This window comes from Centrocercus urophasianus, unplaced genomic scaffold, assembly GCF_019232065.1.
Source record: "Centrocercus urophasianus isolate 14NV4802_14NV808 unplaced genomic scaffold, USGS_Curo_1.0 seq_26, whole genome shotgun sequence".
Taxonomy (NCBI): Eukaryota; Metazoa; Chordata; class Aves; order Galliformes; family Phasianidae; genus Centrocercus; species Centrocercus urophasianus.
The window spans coordinates 1,936,565-1,959,122 of NW_024884822.1; the positions used below are offsets into that span (position 1 = coordinate 1,936,565).

General features: G+C 35.0%; 1 protein-coding gene across 1 annotated transcript in view; it reads right to left on the reverse strand.

Annotated features, from left to right (window-relative positions):
• The window catches only part of DOCK2 (dedicator of cytokinesis 2), a 153,583-nt gene that overhangs the window by 11,557 nt on the left and 119,468 nt on the right, over window positions 1-22,558 (reverse strand). Inside the window, exons 34-46 of the mRNA XM_042826108.1 lie at window positions 20,323-20,408; window positions 16,781-16,937; window positions 15,059-15,099; window positions 13,289-13,379; window positions 12,080-12,199; window positions 10,497-10,586; window positions 10,020-10,124; window positions 7,936-8,077; window positions 6,561-6,642; window positions 3,869-3,953; window positions 2,893-2,979; window positions 1,501-1,677; window positions 97-180 (exon numbers count right to left, since the gene is read on the reverse strand). Of these exons, the coding sequence (XP_042682042.1) occupies window positions 97-180; window positions 1,501-1,677; window positions 2,893-2,979; window positions 3,869-3,953; window positions 6,561-6,642; window positions 7,936-8,077; window positions 10,020-10,124; window positions 10,497-10,586; window positions 12,080-12,199; window positions 13,289-13,379; window positions 15,059-15,099; window positions 16,781-16,937; window positions 20,323-20,408 (1,347 nt within the window). The remainder of the gene's footprint in view (window positions 1-96; window positions 181-1,500; window positions 1,678-2,892; window positions 2,980-3,868; window positions 3,954-6,560; window positions 6,643-7,935; window positions 8,078-10,019; window positions 10,125-10,496; window positions 10,587-12,079; window positions 12,200-13,288; window positions 13,380-15,058; window positions 15,100-16,780; window positions 16,938-20,322; window positions 20,409-22,558) is intronic.

Below are 22,558 nucleotides of genomic sequence, written 5' to 3' on the forward strand. Positions count from 1 at the left end.
AAGAAAAGAAAAGAAAAGAAAAGAAAAGAAAAGAAAAGAAAAGAAAAAAAAAGCAGCTGAGGAAGCCTTATTTGACTGCTGATAGAAAGGTGTTACCTGCCAAGCAATTAGATCTTTAAGTCTATTCAGCTTTTCTTGATCATCTGGATGGTCTCTGATATATTCTTCTGTAAAGAAAGCCTGAGATAAACAAAAAATAATTCAGTCTATCATTTCAACAAATAAAGAGATCAGTGATTGGTTCAGTGACTCTAACAGGTTACCATAATATTTGTCAATAAATAAAAAGACATATGCATGCTTCTTAGCCAGGTGCTGCTATAATTGCTATATCACTTGAGAACTGAATTCATTCTTCATACAACACTTCTCAGCTTGAGACACTTACTGTGAAAAAGAAATACTTGTTTGTTTTGTAAACTTGCACTGAAACTTAAAAATGCACAAATTTGGAGCGCCACAGTTTACATGATTAAACTCAGAAATTTATTGAGGTATCTCACACTAACATTAGTTATCTTTATAAAGAAAATGCTGTCATACATAAGCAGAGCTAGGTACTGCATACAGACTATCCTTTTCTGAGCAAAGAAACTACGTGTCTCCCACCCCCTCACCCTCCAAGTATGAAGGAAGAATAGTTATTTGTAACTGCCAACTATTTGAAGGAGTGATACGTTAGGACTAACAGAGCATAAGTCATAGTCCATCAGAGTAAATCATGCTTACCGACAGTATTTTATGTGTGTGTTCATGTAAATATATACAGCATCCATTCAGCATGCCTGCAGTCCATCTAGCATGCTGAGCCTACTCAGCACGGCATATACTTTTCATCAGGAAATGGCAGGCAGAAATAATAAATCTCTACAGCTATGGAGTAGTTTTACATTCAATTTCATCATAAACTTTAATAATTTAGAATTCAATCAAAAAATGAATCTATAAATTATTAAACATTCCTGCCTTTTTTTCTTTTTTTTTTTTTTCCCTCAACAAAGTGGCCTCAGGGACAAACTTGTTACAGTTTAGTTCCTCAAGATGTCCAATTTTCCACGTATAGCAGAAAAAAATATATTTGTGTTCCAATTTTTAACAAATACTGCTCTGCAGAAAGATTGCAATTGCTGAAAAACACTGATAACAATGCAACACATCTAAAGCCTACAGCCCTACTGTTGCATAAACTTGATTTGCTTATTCCAGAGCAAACCTTTTGATGTGTGAAAGCCATTTTCATTACATTTGGAAAAATGAACACACATACATGAAATATATATTATTCTTTTAATTGCTATTAATATTGAGCTTGTTACTCTCCCAGTATCTATTTTGGACCTATGCTACTTTCTGCTTTGAATGACTCCTGATCAGAGGTGACCAGCGTACAAGGATCTTTTAACTGATGGAAATGTGGCCTTCGTATTCCCAGCTGAGCCTTCACTGTATCACCATCAAGTAGGAGCAGGATGTAGTACAACCAAAAATAATCTCTCCTACCTTCTCATATTTAGCAAAGCCACCCATAACAGCTGGATCAACAATGCCGTTCAGAAGCATCGAAAGTGGGTTAATAGGAAGGTTTTCATCACTCTGGTATTGGTTAATCATCATCAGAATTCTTTCATTTGTCATGGACATAGTCTCAATAGCGTTCTCTAAAGGACTAATTGTAGTCTATAAAGAAATAAAAAAGATGAAAGATATATAGTAAATCTTGACGTAGATTATTTCTAACTTTATCCAGGTAAATTAATGGAATTGCACATTTAGATATGTTAGCTATGTTACTTATGAAAATTAAAGTATTTTCAGCTGAAAATCTCTCATTTGTAGGAATTCATTTTTTGTCGTTTCTGTGACTTGAATGTTACTTGTATTTCAGTAATCTGTTACACAAAGGAAATACAATTCAAAGACAACTATTTGGTACTATGTCATTTGGACAGTTAAATCATTTGCTATTGATTATGCCATTTAAGTTGCAGATAGTGTATTTCAATGCATAGAAATAGAACAAAGAGCCAGTTATCTTTATTTCCATCATCTAGGCTAGAATTTGCATTAAAGACATCTTAGCTACGTATGTACAATGACAACTCCTAAATACTTTCTTACATGGCACAGAAATCCAGCAATAGAGTTTGGTTAAACACCACCATAATCATAATTCAGAATGAGGTGTGAATGGTCTTTGTGCACACAGAAGCACATCCTCTCTTGTGTCTGTCAGATGCTGTGAAGAGGCAACCCCAAAATGCACCAACTGAACCAAGTGCAAGGAGCTGCAGACCATCCTTGGGTGTGTACCTGTCCACTGTTCTGATGCATTAAATACATTGTAGAATGCAAATAAAATGCCTGTCTCTTTATTCATTCAATGCCTAATTGAAACCAAGAGGTTATGAGAGCCAAGTGGATTTCTCTTCTAAAAGCTTTATGATAAACTTGGATGAAGAGTGAATAAATTCAATAAATGAATGTATTAAATCATTCAAATTAGTTCAATTCAAATTAATTCAATAAAGTGAAATGACAGTATGGCTGTAACAGAGGAAATACCTAACCTCCACTAACGACTCTTAAGCTTGATACAGAGATAAAATGGTCTTTTTAGTTTTATAAAACAGTGTGTATGTGAACAACTTTCTTATAATTCACTAGAACTATAGATCTTTTCAAATCTTTTAGGACTTGGTCCTAAAACTATCAATCAGATGAAAGTTATATTGATCAATACAACTATCACAGTTGTAAAAAATTAAACTCTACCAGCTTGTACATGTAAAAATAAGTGACAAGTCTGCCTTTGTGACAAATTCACAAGCTATTCTGTACACGATCATTCATACTTATAAACATGATACAGTTTCCTAGCATGTTAATACACACCTGTGACATGGAGACAACTTCAAACCATCGTAAAATTCCAGGAAGTTTGTATGCTGTAATGAATGATGTTCTCTCAATCCACATAGACTATTAAAAAAAAAAATATAAGGGAGAAAATGATACTTCAGGATTTAAACTTTAATCTTTTCTGTCTTCTGAAATGTCAGATTGTAGATGCAAAACATGCATATGTATCTTTGCATGAAAAGACACTGCAAAATGAATCCATCATAGCTATTTAAACAAATTATTTTCAGATTTCAAATTAGGTCTTCTTCAAACATTAGGCCTGCACAAAGCACAGGAAAATGAAAAATATCCTTTGGTCTTTTAGTATCTATTCCTTACTTTGCCATTACACATCAAATGACTGTGACTAAATGACCTCTACTTTCAAAATATGTTTTTGCAATTAAAAGCAGTAATAGCCAGCATCCTTACTTCCCCCCCATTCCTTCTGAAGACGACTAGCTGTTGGCATTTTAAGATGCCTCTACTGCATTTGCTCTACCACTCCTAGCTTAAATAACCTGCCACTAGTGAGAAATGTAACAATGAATGCAAAAAAATGCACTCCAACCACACTAATTTCCATTTATATGAAGTGAGCATGCATACTGTCTATTGTTATCAAGAATGAAGACATTAACCACTTAGTAATTTGTAAAACAATTCAAAGGAACGTGTATAAATAGTTTCAAAACTTTCCAGCTTGGAAAGGAGCCCAGTGCACAACATTAATGCTGATAATAGAGCACATAACTGGGATGTCAGGGTAGATCAGCATTTGAATTATTTAACAGTAGATAAGAAGCTCCTTATGTGAAACAATTGACACTACTGATCATCAGCATGCAAATAACAGAATTTTTTTGTATATTTTTGCAAGGAATGTATTGTCTCAGACTAAGAAAGGATCAGAATTCTGTCAGTCATATTTACCAGAACTGCATCACTCTGTCATTTGCTTACTTACAGCAAATTCATTTTCAGGGTCAACAGATCCTTTTCTAACAGGTCTTGAATAGTGAAAACGATGGACATTGTTGGACTTATAAAAGCTGAAAGATTTAAAAAAGAATTTTGTAAAATACAGAGTTCACATATTTATTTCTCTTGTTATCACAGTCAATTATTACAGCTTGAATTAGTTTTAATTAAAAGGAAATTTAATGGGAAGAAAAAAACTCCACAACTGAAAATTCAGGAGACAGCTACTTTATCTATAAATGATGATCGAGTATTTTGCAAACAGGCTGCTTCAGCGTGGGACTGGGTGCACTTCTGAGGTAAGAAAATTCTACAACTTCTGTAACTTCCAGATTAATGTTAGAACCTCTACAATGGAGCTTAAAAAAGATTTTACTTTCCTGTTCTGTTACTGTGACATACTCTCTGCTTTTCTTCTAAAAGGAGTACACTTTTTAAAAAGCAATTGACTGAACAAAAAGAATATATTTACTTTCAGTGAAATACATGTGATTTTTCATCCATGTACCATAACAAATCATTTTAACCCACTTAATATAAAAGTTCTACTCACAATACAGAACAACGGTCATCCAATAAGCTAAATATCTGAGGCCACAACTAATAATTTATTGTGACAGATAAGAAAATGTACATAAGCACCTTTAGAAGCAGACATTAATATAAAGAAATCTATGCCCTGGTCTATCTGATTTAGTTAATGTATCATTCCAATCACTGTGCGCATGCGTTCCCACCAACACATAACCAGTCACTCTTTAGCACTTGCTAAGTTTAGGCTAAGTGTTCTGCTTGAAAATAATCTCTCTCTGGTTTCTATTATGATCAATTATGATCAATTTCATGCAATATAAAACAAAAGGTAATTTTGCAGAGCAAAACATGTCTCAGAAAGTCGTGTTTTGGAAGGCTGAGGAAACAGACCAATAGAGACCCGACCAGCTGAGATATTCAAACAAACAAGATTATCTTCTATAACTTAATGAAAGAGGAGAATATTGCTGTACCCAGCTAGATCACTTTATGCCATCCCATCTGAAAGGGCAGATATTTTAAAGCTTTTTGATAGAATAAATGCATTGTCATCAACTTATGTAACTAACAATTAAATGCCTAATTAAGTGCACTTATAAAAATAAATATTTCCTCTAAGGCCAGATTAAATTAACAGCTTGGCAGAATTCTGCAGCTGAGACAAGCAATTACAAAATCTTCCATATGACAGACCATTGTACTTCTTGTGGAGCACTTTCCTAAATATATCCATTATAAGTTCAAAATGTAGCTGGCACTACAGTGAAGTCAAGTCAAACATAGCAAGTTTTGTGAGATTATGATTTTTAAATGAGTTCCAGTTTACATTGGGACCACAGAATCTATTTTATTTTTTATATCATTTATTTTATACTACAAAGCTTCTGTTTGTGCCTGATTTATCTGGGCATGTATTTTTAGGTGAATCTTTCTACTCTAAACCAAATGCAATTTCAGGAGAGATTCTGCAGATCAGGCTGCAGACAGAGGTGAAAGCTGGTTTGAATCCAACTGTGGAACAGTCAGGAATTAATTCATGTCAGCTGATAAAAAAATAAGCCCTTCTATCTTCAGTCTCTTTTAGGAGAGCTGAAGCTGCATGTTGTGAAAACATTTATAAATGATTTAATTCTTAGTTGTCTAAGTGTGGAGGCATTGCAAAGCTTCTGTTGGATAAAAAAAAAAAAATGCAGGTGCCATAGATTTGCTGGAAAACTTTTAGCTTAAGAGGCATGTTTCAACTGATTTCAGTTAGGGAGATGAACCTTGTGCTTTCACAAGGTACTGACAAGAAGAGGTAGAAAATACAAGCTGCCTTAAATCACACAGCCTATGTACTTCTTGCTGTCTTTATGTTACAAGCTACCAAACGTTATCTTGAGATTTTCCACTGAGGTGCTTATGATAAGCAACAGCTTTTATTAATCATGTTTGCAAACATAAGAACCCTTATGTGCCTTCCATCATCTGACTAGGAAGTCTCATCTGTTCTACTTTTTTTCTGAGACTGCAAAATTTCATCAGCTTGAAGAGATTTCAAGCCAAAATCTCACAGCCAGTACTCCAGTAGGTACTGTATGCAGTTTTGGCACGACCTGTTGGAAGGAACCATCACTAGCCAAATGTAGTCAAAACACTCAATTAGAAGGATGAAGTATGTTGAACATATTCAGCATTGAATTAAGAATTTGGAGCAGTTAGGCAATCATTTCTCAAAATACTTTGGACAATTCAATTCCCTTATTTCTTTACACAATTCTGGTTGTATAACAAAAACCATGTTGTCAAAAAGCATTGTGTACTACTTGCAAGTAAATCATACCAAGATTTTATGTGTAAGAGCCTTCAACTCAAAAATACTCATACTGTCAGCTACTTCTAACTGTCCTGTCTTCACCACTTGTATTTGAAGCTGTGTTGAAAACTCCAGAACATGAACCAAAGCATGGATTCTCTTGTGCCTCGTAACCACATGCCATTCCTTTAGCAACAGATGTTCTTTCATGAACTACCTAAGACATGCATCAGTCAGTAAACACAATAGAAGCTCTAAATCTTGGCAAATGGCTGAATTCACAAAATAATTGTTGTAACCTTAGGAGTATGGGCTGAATTCCACTCAATTATTACAGAAATTCACTTACTTTATAATTTGATCAGGTACTGCTTTATTTTTGAATCTGGGTTGCTCCTCCAAGACTGGTTGCACTGTAAAACACTGTATGTCTGAAATTGTGAATGTCAAGGTCATATTATTAACAATGAGCATGAAATAGTTTATGCTGCTGTGAAAGAAGAAAGACATATCCTGATGAAAAATCTGCAGGGTTTGGAGTTTCATTTATGGAGCTTTCTTGGCAAAAAAAAAAAAAAAAAAGCCCTACTAGATTACTAACTAGCAAAAATACATTAATTTTGAACTGGGAATTTTTATTATTTGCTGAACTTAAAATTATTAATGTAATTTATCACACTGACTCATTAATTAAAATCTTAAAGGCAACTTACATAAATAACATCAACAACATCTGACGTAAACCATTTTACTATTCACCCTTAAGCATGAGTAATGTCATGATGTTTAGCATTCTCTTTTAGAAATCTCACTGAGCAGCCCATCCACCTGATGTTTTCTTTTTCTAGTGAAGTGTTATGATTTAGTCTGTCGTGACTTGTAAATAAATTTATCACATAGGCTTCAGAAAATTCTAGTTACAGAAAGGACTGAAAACACATGATCCCCCCAAAATAAAATGTTTTAAGACACAACAAAATTTATGAAATCGTGACTCTCAAACATAATGTCAATTTTGGACAAGCTTGTAATTCTTCATAATTCAGCCCCTTGAGTGTGAAAAGAAAACAGCATTCCTACAGTTGCATGAAAATTAACTCAAGAGAGCACACAGAGCATTATAAAATTTTCTTGAAAATTAATTAAGGAACAACAACAATTGAACAAAGTTCTGATACAATGGAGTGATCTCGTATCTGCTCAGCCAATAGTAATTTGAGCCAGAATATGAAGAAAAAGATGTAATAATTTAGGGCATTCTAGAAATTGTGGATGTGTCAATTTTCCTAGGAAAATTTCTAAGAAAATAAGCCATATTTATGTTGTAAAGAAATACAGAAGTACAGTTCCAGAGAAAACAATGTTCAAGGAAGAAATTAACATCAAGTCACAAAAATTAGGAATGAGAAGTAATAGACAAGTTGCTGCTTTAGCCTCAGCAAATTCACATGTTCCTCACTGATTTTGCCACTCAGAGGCAGTAAAGTTAAACCATGCATGAACCTGAACAAATGGTGAAAGTGACAAACATCTTAGAATTGTTTAAGAAACAGGAGCAAACACGTTAGGAACAGTCCATTAGAAACATTGAAGATATAATAAAACTGCAAACTGAACTGCCCCATAAGATTTGGGAAATGTTTGTTCCACACAGTTCAACTCTTGCTAGAACAGGTTTCCCCAAACCACTTTCATTCTGTGACCTCCACGGTGTTCAAGGATACATTGACCAGGTGAGTTTTTCACATCCTCTCCAGGTGCTGAGGTGGTGTTCATCTTCTCTGCACTGGGAAACTGACTCATCAGCTGAGCCTGAAAATCCTCTCTCCTCTCGTATTCCTTCCCACGATAGATAAATACTTTGTTCTGCAAGGAATAAATACCAGATTCCTTGAGCTGTATGATGCTGAGGAAGAAATCGCAGGTGTGTGTGTTTATCACTACGAAGATACCATAAGGTCACCAAATTTTTAAATGAGCGTTGCTGATACCTGAATACTAATAACTATAAAGAACACCTGACTTTGTCCAGGTCATGAAGCACTTTGCTGACTCTCCAGAGCGATACTTTTGAGCATTAGAATGAAGAAAAAGACGAAGGCATCGTCACTGAGGAGGATGTAGAGTGTAATAAAATTGGAATGGATGGGTAAGTAATGCACTGAAATTTCTTTTCTTGTCTCTCATATAAAAGGATTTTCTTTCAAACATGACCTGAGTCCAAATTTCACAATTTCACAGCTTTCTAATAATAGTATATAGTTCTACTGTGCTTGCTCCTTCTTCTTGATGTAACAGAATGCCCTAATTTACAATAGAGTTTATCCCCATGTGTGCTTCTTTGTGGTTCATTTTACTTCATTTAACAGGATAGTTATATAAAAGCAGAAGAAAAAGTTGCCATGTTAGCATGTTTTCACTGTGTTTTCCAATTCTTTCAAGGAATTTTGGCCTTCAAGGCCACAAAAGAGGAGTCTTCTATTTCTTTAATTTCCTTGAGCACTAAGAAAGCTACTACAGTCATTGTATTCAGTATGATTTTTTTTTTCCTGGAGAAAAATATCAAGTATTTGAGTTAATTCTCCTTTTTGAAGACAGTCACTACTGGAGTTAAAGCAATAATTTATTATGTTTTAAAAATGCTTTTTGAAGTAAAATTAAATTGTGCTTGACTTCTTAAGTTTGGCAAACTTCTTCAAAAAAAAACAACAACAACAAAACAGGCCCCCCGAGTTCTTGATTTTCTCACATGGTAGTAAAAAATGGAGAAAAACAAAAGAGAAGAAGTAGGTTCAACAGCTCAAGGTCTATTCAGTGGACACAACATGAACTTGAGAAACTGTTCTATGATATGTAAGTAGATGCTACTATTCAGGAAAAAAAAAAACAAAACAATGTAGTTGAAGATGGTTGGGATGAACATTTCAGCTCACTGAATATTAGAGATCTGAAATTCAAGAACTGAGTGAAACAGGAAAACAAACAAGAAACATCAGTATCAAAATCACAGTGAATCCACATTCAAATACTAGGTATACTAGGTATAACAGACAAAGTTCTGTTGTCCCAAGAACTAGAAAATTTAGTTCAGCAAGGCAACTACAATGTACAAAAATAAGGAAGGTTTCCTGTGGAAACAGTATTTAAATGAACCAAATCTTTAAAGAATAATCCATCATGAGTGGCATGAAGAAAATGATGAAAGAACAAGTGTTCAATCACTCTCAGATTCTCCGATTCTGCAAGAACTAGTGCACAGAAATTACCAGGTGATAAGAAAAAGACAGCAGTAAATATCCAACACAGTGTTTTAATGATGGTATGTTTTGGGGGACAGCCATTCAGAAAAAAGATTGGAAAGATTCATTGCAGAGTAATTCATCGTGTTCTAATACACAACAGTATAACCTCCAATACAGGAAACCCTTTATCAGCTAAATAGGGAATATATACCAGATCAACAGCACTATACACACACTGTATATATTTTACTCTCTCTCACTCTAGCTTTCTATTATTTCTTACTGCTAAAGACATAATGTTGGGTCACAGAGAGCACTGGTATGATGCAAATGTGATAAACAATGGGTGCTACAAAAGTAATGCCTCCTATTTTATTACATTAGCCCTTGATGGCAGAAGCAGATGTTGGAGGGATGGCAGTAGATGTTAAACAACAATCCTGCATCCCAGCAGAATTAAATTCCAGTCAGATATTCCCAGTGACTTCTTTGCATTGATATACAGTACAATTTTATAAGCACATGAAAACAGATTGAAAAAAGTTAAAAAATGTAAATAGGTTTACCCTTAGAAATGTAGGAAATCCTTGGCCATAATATCCAACTGCAAAATAATCTGGTTTAGGCCTCAGAATTTTCATGATGTTTTCATAGAACTTTGCTTGTTGAACCTAAGGGCAAAACCAGCCACAATAATTACTACAGGTTTTTGGTTTTTTTTCCCTTACTACTTTCTGCAGTAGTACTATAGCCATTGATTTATACATCACATTTTATTGCACAAAATAAGAACATGCTTATCTCATCTATAGTTTCAAAATACTGTAGTAAGTAAATGCCCATATAACTTTATGAAATAGTTATTTATGAATCTCTAGCACTGAAATTCTGTAATACAACAAAGGAACTCTTCGACAAATTAAATAAAAATCAATTAAGTAAAAATCAATTAAATAAAAATTAAATAAAAATCTATATTTTTGATAGCTCTAAACTCCAAATTCTGTGATGAAAATAATTTGAAGATTTGTATGTAATCTTACCAGATTTTGACTTAGAAGCTCGTAGTCGAAAACTTCCTTTTCATACTGCTCTGCAAGTTCTTTGCATAACGATATAGCTTCTTCCCACATCTGCAACGTACCCACATATTCAAAGAGTAAATCCAATACTAACAAACATGTCTTTAACACACTGCTGTTTAACTGCAGTTGCACTGATGATGCCATCTTTAAATTGCAGTCATTTATTAAATGCATATTTAGAATGAAATAGCCCAGCAACCATAAACTTTGGGAAAACAAATTAACATGGAGAATAAAAGTGCTTTATGATTTACTAAGGGAATAAATCTACTTTTTTCTTACAATAATTTTGCCAAAAATCACCTGAAATTTCAGATATAATAATCAAGCAATAAATCATCAAGTCAGATAGCATCTAAGCACAGGTGCAGCGTATGAGGCAGGGCCTCTCTTCAAAACAAACGTTCCAATTTATAAAAAATTCAAAACCATACATTTTTCACAGACAGCCTGGCATTGACAGCTTTCCTGGTTAGCTAAAAACTTACAAGGCTTAGACTTAAATTACTCCTTGCTCGGAAAAACAGCTTGTTTCTTTCCACACTACCTAACAGCCACCTCCAAAAATTACTGTAAGGAATTACAAAACTGCTCTGAAAGACTAGGACTACTTTTCTCGTCTGCTAAAGGCATTTTCTGGTTTGCAGCACAGGAGTGGTCCTAAAGCAAATAGATATTCGCACTCCTGAGGATATTTCTCAAATTCTACAAGTCTTGCATCTATTCAGAATAAAGGAGACAAAATAGTTTTTCTGAGCCTAACTCTTTACTGATGTAAGGTTACTGGTGGTCATACGCATTACCATCATTTTTACAGAGTGCTATGTACCCCTAGGCTAAGTAGCTCTGAATTTGAGAGGGGCACTCAGCTGCCTGGAGAACCAGAAGGCGAGGTATAATAGAAATAGCATTTGGTTATTCTTATACTCCGGGAGGTATATATTTGCTATATATATATATATATATATATATGTATATACCGGGAGGTATATATATTTGCTATATTATAGTTATTTCCAATGCAAATTGATAAAACAAGACTCTATGCTAAGTGACACTACCTTTCCTGCACAGATTTTAAAGAAACTGAACTAGATCCAGGTGTTGAACATCAAACTAATAGTTTTTTAATTTTAGGATGTAATTCTAAGATGTCTCTGTAAAAATGTGCCCAGTTTGAACTCTGTTTTTTGGGGGAGATAATGACTGAATAGTCTGGAAATACAATCTGTGGTGTCCTTATTATTTTCTTAGCAAGGGAAAGTACACTCAACATTTATTTTATTACTGCCTGACAGATACTTGTAATTACTGACCTCTTTCTTTGCAAATGTGGTTATTGAAAGAACATGTTCATACAAAACAGATGTACCCTGTGAACAAGCCTTCAGGACAGAATTTTTAGTTGACCCACATTTCAAGTAGGATTTCCTACACAATAACGAAACAAACATTTTCTATGGAGAATAGTCATTAAATGTTACTATCCAAAATAACACAGTAAGAGACTTTTTTTGACAGAGAGAACTCCACAACTCTACCTTTCCTTTGTCAAAGTATTCTATGATTTTCTCATACAGATTCTCTTTCAAGTGTCGATAGGTCTGTGAACACTGGAACTCCGTTGACATGACTTGGGGTGCACACTGCTCATCTGACCACTGAGGATTAAAACACATTAAAATAAGCCCTGAATTTGGAGTTCAACATCTTGTTCCTCAACCTCCACAAAATCTGATCTATTCCAAGTTGTTGTTTTTTTCCTACTCTTTTTTTATCCTTCCACATGATAATGGAAGAGGCACTGGGAACATTTTCAGTACCACTTCAAACAATGCTGTACTTCATGCAATAAACAGGAATAGACACGACATTTTCAAAACCACCTTCCTCCCTGCTCCTCAGCCCAAGAGGCTGTAGAAAAAAATCTAAGGGGGCAAATTGGTTGATTTTATTTCAGTGGTGACATCTTGACTGATACGTTCTTGATTTTTGTATTAAAATATATGCATAAAAATTATTTTTGTCTACACAAACATACAAAAAGTACCTTGAAATTTGGCATGGCTAGAAAAGGCAAAAGGAAGGTTAATTAAAACAGCAACATGAAAGGCACAGTTTAGAGGGTTCTACCTTCCTCCCTGTCCCCCCGCCCCCCCTCCCTGCCAAAAAAAAAAGAAAAAAAAAAAAAAAAAAAAAGAAGAAAAACAAACACCCCAAAGGAATTGCACACATTTTTGCTTTTAAATTTTGAAGTTTTCCTTGAAATGGATAAGGATGTTACTGGCCATTTCTACTGCTATTGTCAGTTACAGTGAGAAACATTAGTTGTAGTGAAAACAATTACCAAATATGAAAGAAAGGTAGCATAATTTGGAGTGCGATACATACTACTTAAAATGGAAGGTTTGATGGAAATTTTGATACTTATTTATATTTGTGATAAGAAGAAAGTAGCATAACGAAAAACACAAGGAAGCGCAATGGCTTTTCTCACTAAGTAAAACTATTTTTGCAACAATATTTTGAGCCTTACCAGCATGTGACATTGAATCATTTATTGAAAAAAAAAAATCCCCATTTACTGTTAACTTTTTATGACCTGCCATAACAATTTCAAGTATGAACTTGAATATCTCTAAAGAAAATAACTAATATGCAGTAAATTGGAGATTGAGACTACCACTTCTTATTTAAAAATTTGAATTTTGCAAAGGCTTGCTTATTTGTTAAATTTAGGAAAATCTAACCTTCAAGAGCCAAGTATGGAGTAGAAGGGTGTAGGCAGCTTCTGTGTAATTCTCACAGTCCAAATGAAGATCTCGCAATTTATACAAATATCTGTTACAGCAGAGAACAGAAGTTAGTCCAGATGCTGAAATGACTTGAATTCTGTGTTATAAACATTCTAGATAAACTCTAGATAATGGAAACTTGAAAGATATTGTGCAGTCACTACTAAAAGAGTCTTCAAGGACACTGAGTGAGGTTAAAGCACTGTACATTTACTAAGACTTTTTCTGTATCTTTGTATATTGGAACATTGTGCATAAAAGGAGGAGAAAAACCTACCCTACTTCTGTGAACTGCTGTTAACTCCTCCTCTAGGAGGAGCAAGATCTACTACTCCAACTTGAATTCTAAGTCAGACCACTGCATCCATTATTTCTGACTGTTACTGTCAGTTTTGTGCCCCTCACTACAAGGATACTGAGCTGCATAAGCATATGCAGATAAAAGCAACAAAGCTGTTGAAAGAACTAGAAATGACATATACAAAGAGTGGTTGAGGGAACTGGGTTTGCTTAGTCTGGAAAAAAGGAAGCTGAGGAGAGAACTCATCACTCTCTACAAGTACAAAGAAGGAGGTTGTACTAAGAAGGGTGTCAGTCTCTTTTCTCAAGTGAAAAATGATAAGACATGAGGAAATGGCCTCAAGTTTCATGAAAGGAAGTTTAGATTGGACATGAAGAATTTATTTAAGGCAAAGGAGAAAAGGGTAATAGCGGCCTAGAAAGACAAAGCAGGTCCCTATACATCTTGACAAGGTGATATGGGAGGAAGAGCTGTTTTACGTTGTCAGTGTTCTCCTTGATCCTTAGAACAACATTGCTGTTATCATCCTGTCACTGCTCACCACATGACTTAAGTCACATCTCTTCCACCAGTCAGAGAGAAAAAGGCGTTCCAACCCCTTCCATTCAACAGGGACTTTTGACAGAGAACTAAGACATACCCTGCTGAAGCATTTCAAGCTGTTACTATTCCTAGATCTAAATCCTGGTTAAAATGTGACTCCCCCAGAAATACCATTCAGAGAGAGCATTATTTGTCCCCATCCACTTTAGCTCACCACTCCACACTTAGCAGCGAAGCACCTTCAGTGCTCAGCACAGCTGAGATGCTGGTCTTTGCACTCCAGTAGATAAGGTGAAGTAGTTCTACAGTTTTTGCAGAATGGTAAGAGAGGCAGGAAATAGTTAATTCTTGAATAGAAGATTTGCTATAGCCCATGTGCAAAATCCTTAGAGACAGTAAGAGGCCATGTCAAACAAGAAAGAATTTACCAGGATAGCTATAGCTCTTAGGGAAGAATGCTTTACTAGTAATTCTGTATTGCATGTAGTGTTGCATATTTAAAGAGACTTGGCAGACTGCGCAATTCTAGATAACCTGCTTTTTCATGCCATTCTAAATGTATGATGCAGCCCCCACCAAACCTCAAGTCTAGCTACATTTTCTTTATTTTGAACAATAAACAGTGTTGAGTGATTTGATCAGCTAGAAGTTGATGCTTGGGGAAGAAAATGCAGCTTCTAAATGCATATGATAAATTCAAAGTTGCTGAAAGCTAAGTGAAAAATGGATTGTAAATATAAATGAGGCCAGGATGACAACAGAATCAGTGGATGGTAAGCTACCATTAAGCAATAGAAATTCAAGTACAGTGATGAAAGCAGAATTTTTTTAAAAAGTATTATTGTCCTCTTCTTAAACATTCAACAGAGCATCTGCCATACCTGATATACATTCCTTCACGGTTAATGTCCTTGTAGAAGTTCTAGGGACATAAACATTTATAAGTTATATAAGACATATATTTATAAGTTATTTCCTAATTTCTTTCAGTAAAACACAGCTTAAAAATATTAAAATGTTGAGATATCGTTTTTCTTGTACAAGAAATATCTAATAAAACAATGAGGGTCACTCCAAAAGTAATGTCCCCTATATGTTGGTCCATAATAACATGTCCTATTATGTTGGTCCATGACATCAGAGGCAGATGTTGGTGGGATGGCAGTATTGAATCTTCCAGCCAATATTCCATTACATTTTATTTCTGAAAGACAGATGGCAGCAGAGGTGTAGACGGACAAAATGGGGTGTGACACAAAGTGCACACGGAGCTTAGGAATTGAATTGAATTTCTTAATGTGGGAAAAACTGACATTCAACAGTGCTTGATGAGTATTCATGGGGACCAAGCAGTGGCTGCGAGCACAGTGAGGTGGTGGGTGGTTTGTTTCAGCAGTGGTGAAATGTCAATTGCACTGGTGCAGATTTTTGTGGGTGCAGCATATGCAGGCTATTGGTCTTGTCTGGAAGAAATGCATACCTAATGGTGGTGACTATGTTGAAAAATACTGTTTTGTAGCTGAGAATTTTCTCTATCAAATAGTGTTCTTGTGCTCATTGTATCTGATGTAGTTTCCATGGGGGAAAAAAAATAGGAGGTATTACTTTTGGAAGAACCTACATACCTTAAGTTTAAATTTGACTCTACCACTGCTTTAATTAATATTTTAGTTAGTTATTAGTGTTTTTACTACGCATACATTACATATATATATATACACTCTTAGTTCACTAATGAAGTCATTTGTGATGGTAGGAGAAGAGGTAAATATGGATATCCAAATGCATTAACATGAACTACATATTCTGTCTACATGTGGTGCCCAGAGAAGAATCTGTTATTTACTGAATTTGGTACACGCAGCATTGTTATTCAGCATCTCTAAAGGGGCTCAATATAGGAATAAAATCCATTTTTCTCACTATGAGGCTTTAGCATGTATATGAGGTGATAGGCTGTGCAAAACACGCCTCAAGAATTGCCTCCTTAAGGGTTGTAAAAATGTATACAACTCTGCACAGTGATTACTGAGGAACGGAGAATATGTGCATGTAGATATTTATCATGCTTTCTTTTCCATGCTTAAATTTCATAAAGGTTCCTCTGCTCCTCAGAGGACATTTCCTGGTAGTAAAATATCTTTGATCTACGTGGTACTCCTCATAACAAAATAGTAATAGAAAAAAGATAGAGTGGCTTAAAATCAGACCAGAGACTTAAAACTTTTTAGCAGCCTACTCCAAGCGTATCTTGTATGCTTCTTTTCCAGATTTAAAAATCAGAACCGCAGAGTTAGTAAAGCAGCAAGTGGGTTTGTTCCTTGAACAAAACTTTATTCTGTAAAAGCCAATTGTTACAGTAAGCCTATCAAAACATACATTGTACGAGTAGTGAACTACATAATTTATCCACAAAATCAAACTGAATAAAAAACACAAGCAAAACTGAGTGGATGTTGCTTTCAGCTTTATGTATATATCCATGCAAATGGATGCAAAAATCTATTGCCTCAGGCTCTGAATTATTATTCAAGCATTGCAGACTAGTCCCTTCATTTTTGGTAGGTGAAATTCTCACACAAGAACTACAAGACAGAACATACCAGTAAGTTCACCGTGCAGCTCATGCGATTGTCCTTGCTTTCATCATTCATTACAGTTCGGTAATCCAGCAACTTCTCCAAGAGGCCTTTAACTAGGCTGACAAAGCTTTCAACCAGGTTAAAAATGGCAGGATACTGACTTGCACACTCCGTAAGACTGCAAACAGAACAAATAGATTTTATGGTGCTATCAAAATCAGAGTCCCGTCAGCTGAAGGTCTGTTAGGACCCAAGGCAAAAATTACATCAGAGCTAAAGTAACTACGGAATGAATCGAAAGTCACCTCTGTGGGTTGGCAATCTTGGCAGACAGAAAAAAAGACGAGATATAACTCAAATATATAAATATATACATACACACACTTTACTTTTCTTGCCCAACAATTATTGCAAATATAAAGGAATACCCAGAATTTCCAAGTCAAGTAGAAGTACATCTGTGAGACGGCATGAACTCAAATCTCTTTAGTGCCACACTGTTTCAATAAACATAGAATTCACTTTCCTCTATTACCACAGAAGATAAAAGATGATTATTTCCTTCTCTTTGTACCATTACATGCGAGTAGAATGTTCAGAACAACAAATCCAGACTTTAAGTCAAAAAGGAAATTCACTAACAAGACCTCACCAGAGCAATTTTCCCTTTAGAAATAAGTAAAAGCAAACAAACTTTCTGCAAGTTCCAAAAAAGCAGTTGTCTTTTGATTAAAAAAAAAAAAAAGTGGAGTTTCTATAATATCAGCATATTCCTAGTTATATTATCAAAATATTAGCATACGCAGACTAAAAACACACCTAATATTTATTCCTTTTATTGTATGGGTCCAAGATAGAGTTATTTTCCTGAAAGGGCAATGATGGGGAACTGGAAAGCTTCCAAAGGATCTTTTTCTTCTGTGCCTACATCAGTAAATAAAGGTAGGCCAGTGTTCATTATCTGAGCCCAAGGATGAGTAGCACTTGAATTCACACAGCTAAGTTCACTACCCCCATTTCCCAAAACAGGGCAGCAATGCCTATTCTGCTATAAAGAACAACCTCTCAGCTGTTCCATACCATCCCAGCTCTCCACAGACATAACTCTGGTTAGCACTGTGTGTGCTAGCATTCAGGACTACAGACAGCAGCAACAGGGCAGTATTTAAATTTCTGCTGGCCCTGTTTAGTTTACTTGGTGTTGGCAAGTTTCCAGAAACCAACCTATGTGGGTGAATGTTGGTTGCAGCAGTTAGCACCAACACATAAAGCAGTTACTGGTTCTGCTGAAAACGTGCCTTTTGGGTGAGAACAAAAATAGCTACAAGGAAATTATCTGATAAGAAAAGGACCAAAGGAACATCTGGAGCACGATTTAACTAGGTTTGTATCCAGTGGGAACAGGAAGTTGGGGACAGAGGTTTGAAGCAGATGTGAAGACAGGAAAATTAAAATAAAAGAGAGAACAACAGGGTCCCACCACAGATAGGTCACAAAACTCTGCTTCAATTGTCTCTCAAGAAGCATCATCAGAAAATCTCAAGGGTGGAATAAAAAAACTCAAGACAGTATGAAGTGACATCTGCAGAGTTTTAGAAAGCTTTAAACATCTGAAAGCACTGTAGAGTGTGACAGAGTAAAGTGGAAAATAAAACCAGAAAATTCTTTAAATGGCGGATCAAAAAGAAAGAAAGGTAATTTGCAAAAGCAGGAAGGTCAAATGTTATGTAGTATAGGTCTGATGAGACTTTTCAACTCCATTGCTGAAAAACTGAGCGTAACTGGACAGCCACCAGCTCTCTAGAAAAAATATTTGAGAGTGGGAGCAAAGTGCAAACATTAAAAACAATTTTACACAGCTCAGAAAAAATAAATAGTTGTCAAAAGTCTAACAAATGAGATATGAAGAAACATTTTTCTCTCAGTATTTCTAATGCCTCAGTTTGAGTACTCTCTCCAGCTTTAAGGCACTGTAGTATTTTTAAACAGCTGTAGACATTTTTGGAATGTCAAGAAAACATGGCATATGATAAAGTGAAATATGGGGGCTGTTTAACCTGAAGAGAAGACTGAAGGAAACTTGGCATCAACCTTCAATTCTTCTAAAACTTCTACAAAGAAGAAACAGTAAATGGTTCTTCATGTCCCCTGTGGCTAAAACAAGAAATAACCAGCTTAGACTGAGGCAAAGAAGATTTAGTAGAGATATTTGGAAGAAAGCTTACTAGCAGCAAAGAAAGTTAAGCACTGCAATAAATGTCCCCTGTGTCTGCTGAATCCCCAGTATTAGCGATGATGAATTGTAGCAACAGTTTAGGAAGGCAGCACAGTTCAGCTTTTGCAGCACTGTGCTTGAGAAAACTATCTACTTGCAGAGCTGTTCTTGGTCATACCAAGAGCCAGCCTGTATATCTCCTAAGACTAGCAGACAAAGAGCAAACATTCAAACTCAAACAACAATTTATAGCTTTCTGTTCACACAGTCATTGTATGTTAGGAAGTGAAAGTGACATTTCAAAAACACCTTTCCTTGTCAGCACGTATATCAGTGTAGTTTTACATTGCCCAAAGAAGTGTTAGCACTGTTTTTAAGTCTTCCTCTCTACACTTTATCTTTCTCTTCATTGTAGAGAAACTAAACTAATGTAAATGTCCAAATGATATTTTGTTTAAATGAAGATTCCATGAAGTTAGATTATAATTAATTATTCTTATTTACATTTTATTTGCTTAAATAACACAGTATTCTTTAGAAAACTGAATACAGAATTTTTCTGTTGTGGTGTAGATAAGAATTTAATGCGCCACTGAAGAGTGATGTGAATCTGTGAAGGCTGCTATGCCACTACACAAACATACAATTACAAATTAGCAGGCTTTGAGAGCCTTTCTCGCTATTACACTCTGTAATCACAAGGCTATGAACTAAGTCTCAGAACTCAGTGGCACAAGGGCACCACCACAGCCCATCAGATCAGACTCCCAATGAAGATAAACAGCTATCTATTATATCTGAGAAGAAAAAAGAACATGGCTGGCCAAGAGGAAGATGCTCTATTTTATGAATTTTTTAAAATATATTTTTTTAATTGTAGCACTTCACAATATTGTCACAGCTTTGCATGATAGTCACCTTATGTGAGTTATAGAATAATCTGGAGTCCAGTCCAGACACTGAGAAAAGCAAGACAGACTGTTAAAAATGCTTTTATTGTTATTAGTGTAACACATAAAACCAAGAAAGGTTACAATGAAAAATGGGGAAAAGAAAAAGGTTGGATTATCTTTGCTTTGAAGTTGGGTAGTGAAAAGCAAGTTAAGTATAATTTCTTTGTAATGTAGATGCAATACAAAGTACAGAAAAGCAGCCATGCAAATACTTTCAGTGGGCATAACTGCAATTCAAACCAGATTTAATGAAACAGCATGCTATTTCCAATCCCTTGATGAAAAAAAAGCTGCTTCAATTTGACTGTATTTTAAAATAAATTCAGCAATTTGAGAAGCAGGAACAATAAGATAAAAACACATCCTGAAGGCATTTATTCTCATGCACTACTTACATTGACTCAAACAACTGCATGTAGAGTTCATCTCCACGTCCTCCTTCCACTTCATGGTCCAACTTCAAAATGATTTCATTCTCAAACTAAGAAAGGAAAAAAAAAAAAAAAATCTAAACACTGAGAAGATATCTAGAGGTCAAACACATTTCAAACTGGCATCAGAAAGATATATTTGCATAGCTATATCACAAACACCTGAAAGTTAAATGTTTGAATATATTCCAGTTGAATAATGTAAAGAAGACTTCCTCCAGATTCTTTAATGAACAAACTGATAAAATAATCTGAAGAAATAGGCCTATCTGTACTGAATTTTCATAGAACACCTCAGATGTGAAACGTGGAATATCAGAACGAAATCAAATTACCTTCGCCCACACAAAATATAAATGAAGATGCAGTGCCTTATCTAACTGCTGTTTGTCTAGCTATATCCTAATTAGGAAGCAGTGACATACAAACTATCAAAGATAGCAAACTAGGGATTTCTGTAGCTAAGCCCAATTCCTTCCCCTCTAGTGAACCATTTCTTCAGTTTCAATTTACAGTTATGACACTTTCATTGGGAGCTGCCAACAACCTTATTTCTTTGCCTGTAAAGTCAAAAGTACCTTTTTCAGCTCTCTGACTTGAAAAATCTACACATGTAAAAACAGAAAAAAAACCTGTTAATATTTCTCTGCTGGTTCCACCTTGTTATCTGTCACTCATCAGCCTGCACTCAAAACTCCAAGTGTTCTAAGTTTCCTTCTACCTCAAACAGCTTTCAAAGAAGTATTCCATCCAAGTCTGCACAGTTGACATTCTAACATAAAGCTAACTAGTAGGCTCAGGCATTCCTAAAATAAATTCATTGAAACTGGACATCTGAAGCTGTTACCTACATGATTTACTCTTCATTCCTCTAAAATCTCACATATATTCATCAGGTAGCTTTACATAATTAAGCAAAGGATCATTATCTCTCACGACATTAAAAAAAAAAGATGAAAAACATGCTTTCACAGGTTTTCACATAGGAAAATAAAATTATATCTGGAAAACTAGTGATAACTTATAAACGCATTGTTACAAATCTGTACTCAAATTGGCAGTGCTGTGGCTTGCCAACTCTGAAGTACCATTAACTCCAACAAAATCTCTGGAGAATTTCTTAGTCAGCGGTATACCACTATCTCTTAAAGAAAGGGATGTGTCAGATTTTACTTTAATCCAGCACTTTGCTGGGTCATACTTTAATTACACAAAGCCTCTTTAAAATGGCATTGTATTGTTTCAATATGAATATATAATTGTGAATTGTCATTTCAAAGTTGTTGCAATAGGTCATACACAGGAAACTGCCTTATGATTTTGAAAGGGTTAATCCAGTCTAACTCATATTTATATGAGAATCTGGAATTATTTTTTTCAGGCCTTCACCACATATTGCATAATATTGCATTCAGTGCATATGATACACGCATATGACTTAATTGGTCCTCTTCAAGCATATTAAAATATTAAGATTTACATGTTCAAAAAATATCCTCAGAAGTTTTTATTTATGTATCACACTTGCAACAGAGATGCAAAAGATAAGATTTTCCTCTATGTGTATGATTGTGAAAATGAAAAATACCAGTGGATTTATTACTTTTTTAATGTAACTTATGTATGGAAACATGGTGGGAGAGCATTTCAAGAGAAAGGTACCACTGTTAATACAGTTCTGTGTAGACTCTGTTGTCCTGTACAAAATTGCTGAGTGCAGTGGGTCACTGACGTCCTTCAGACACGATCTAAACCAATTCACAATAAGATGAAGTGCTCCAAAATGCTGACGAGGTTAAAATAACTTTACTGATATATGAATCTGGGAAAACAGAAGACTAATTATAATTAATGTAATATATAATACTACATAGGAGAAGGTAATTCAGTAAGCTTAGCAAAAATATTATATTAAAATGCTACAAGGTTTTCAGTTATTTATTTAAAAAAAAAAAATCACTAAAAGTCAGCCAGTATATTTTATATGATTTTTCCCAGGCCTCAATATTGTAAAGAAACAGGTATCTTTTTGCACCTGTAGGCTGAAAAATTTGCACAAATATAAGTGTGTGGCCAAAGGAAATCCCCTTCAAGGGAGAATCCTCCCTTTATGAAGCAGTTTCTAACTAGATTTAACTACAAAGGGAATACTTTTTATATTCTCTGATTACCAAAGTTGGTTTGACCTGGTTTTTTGTAT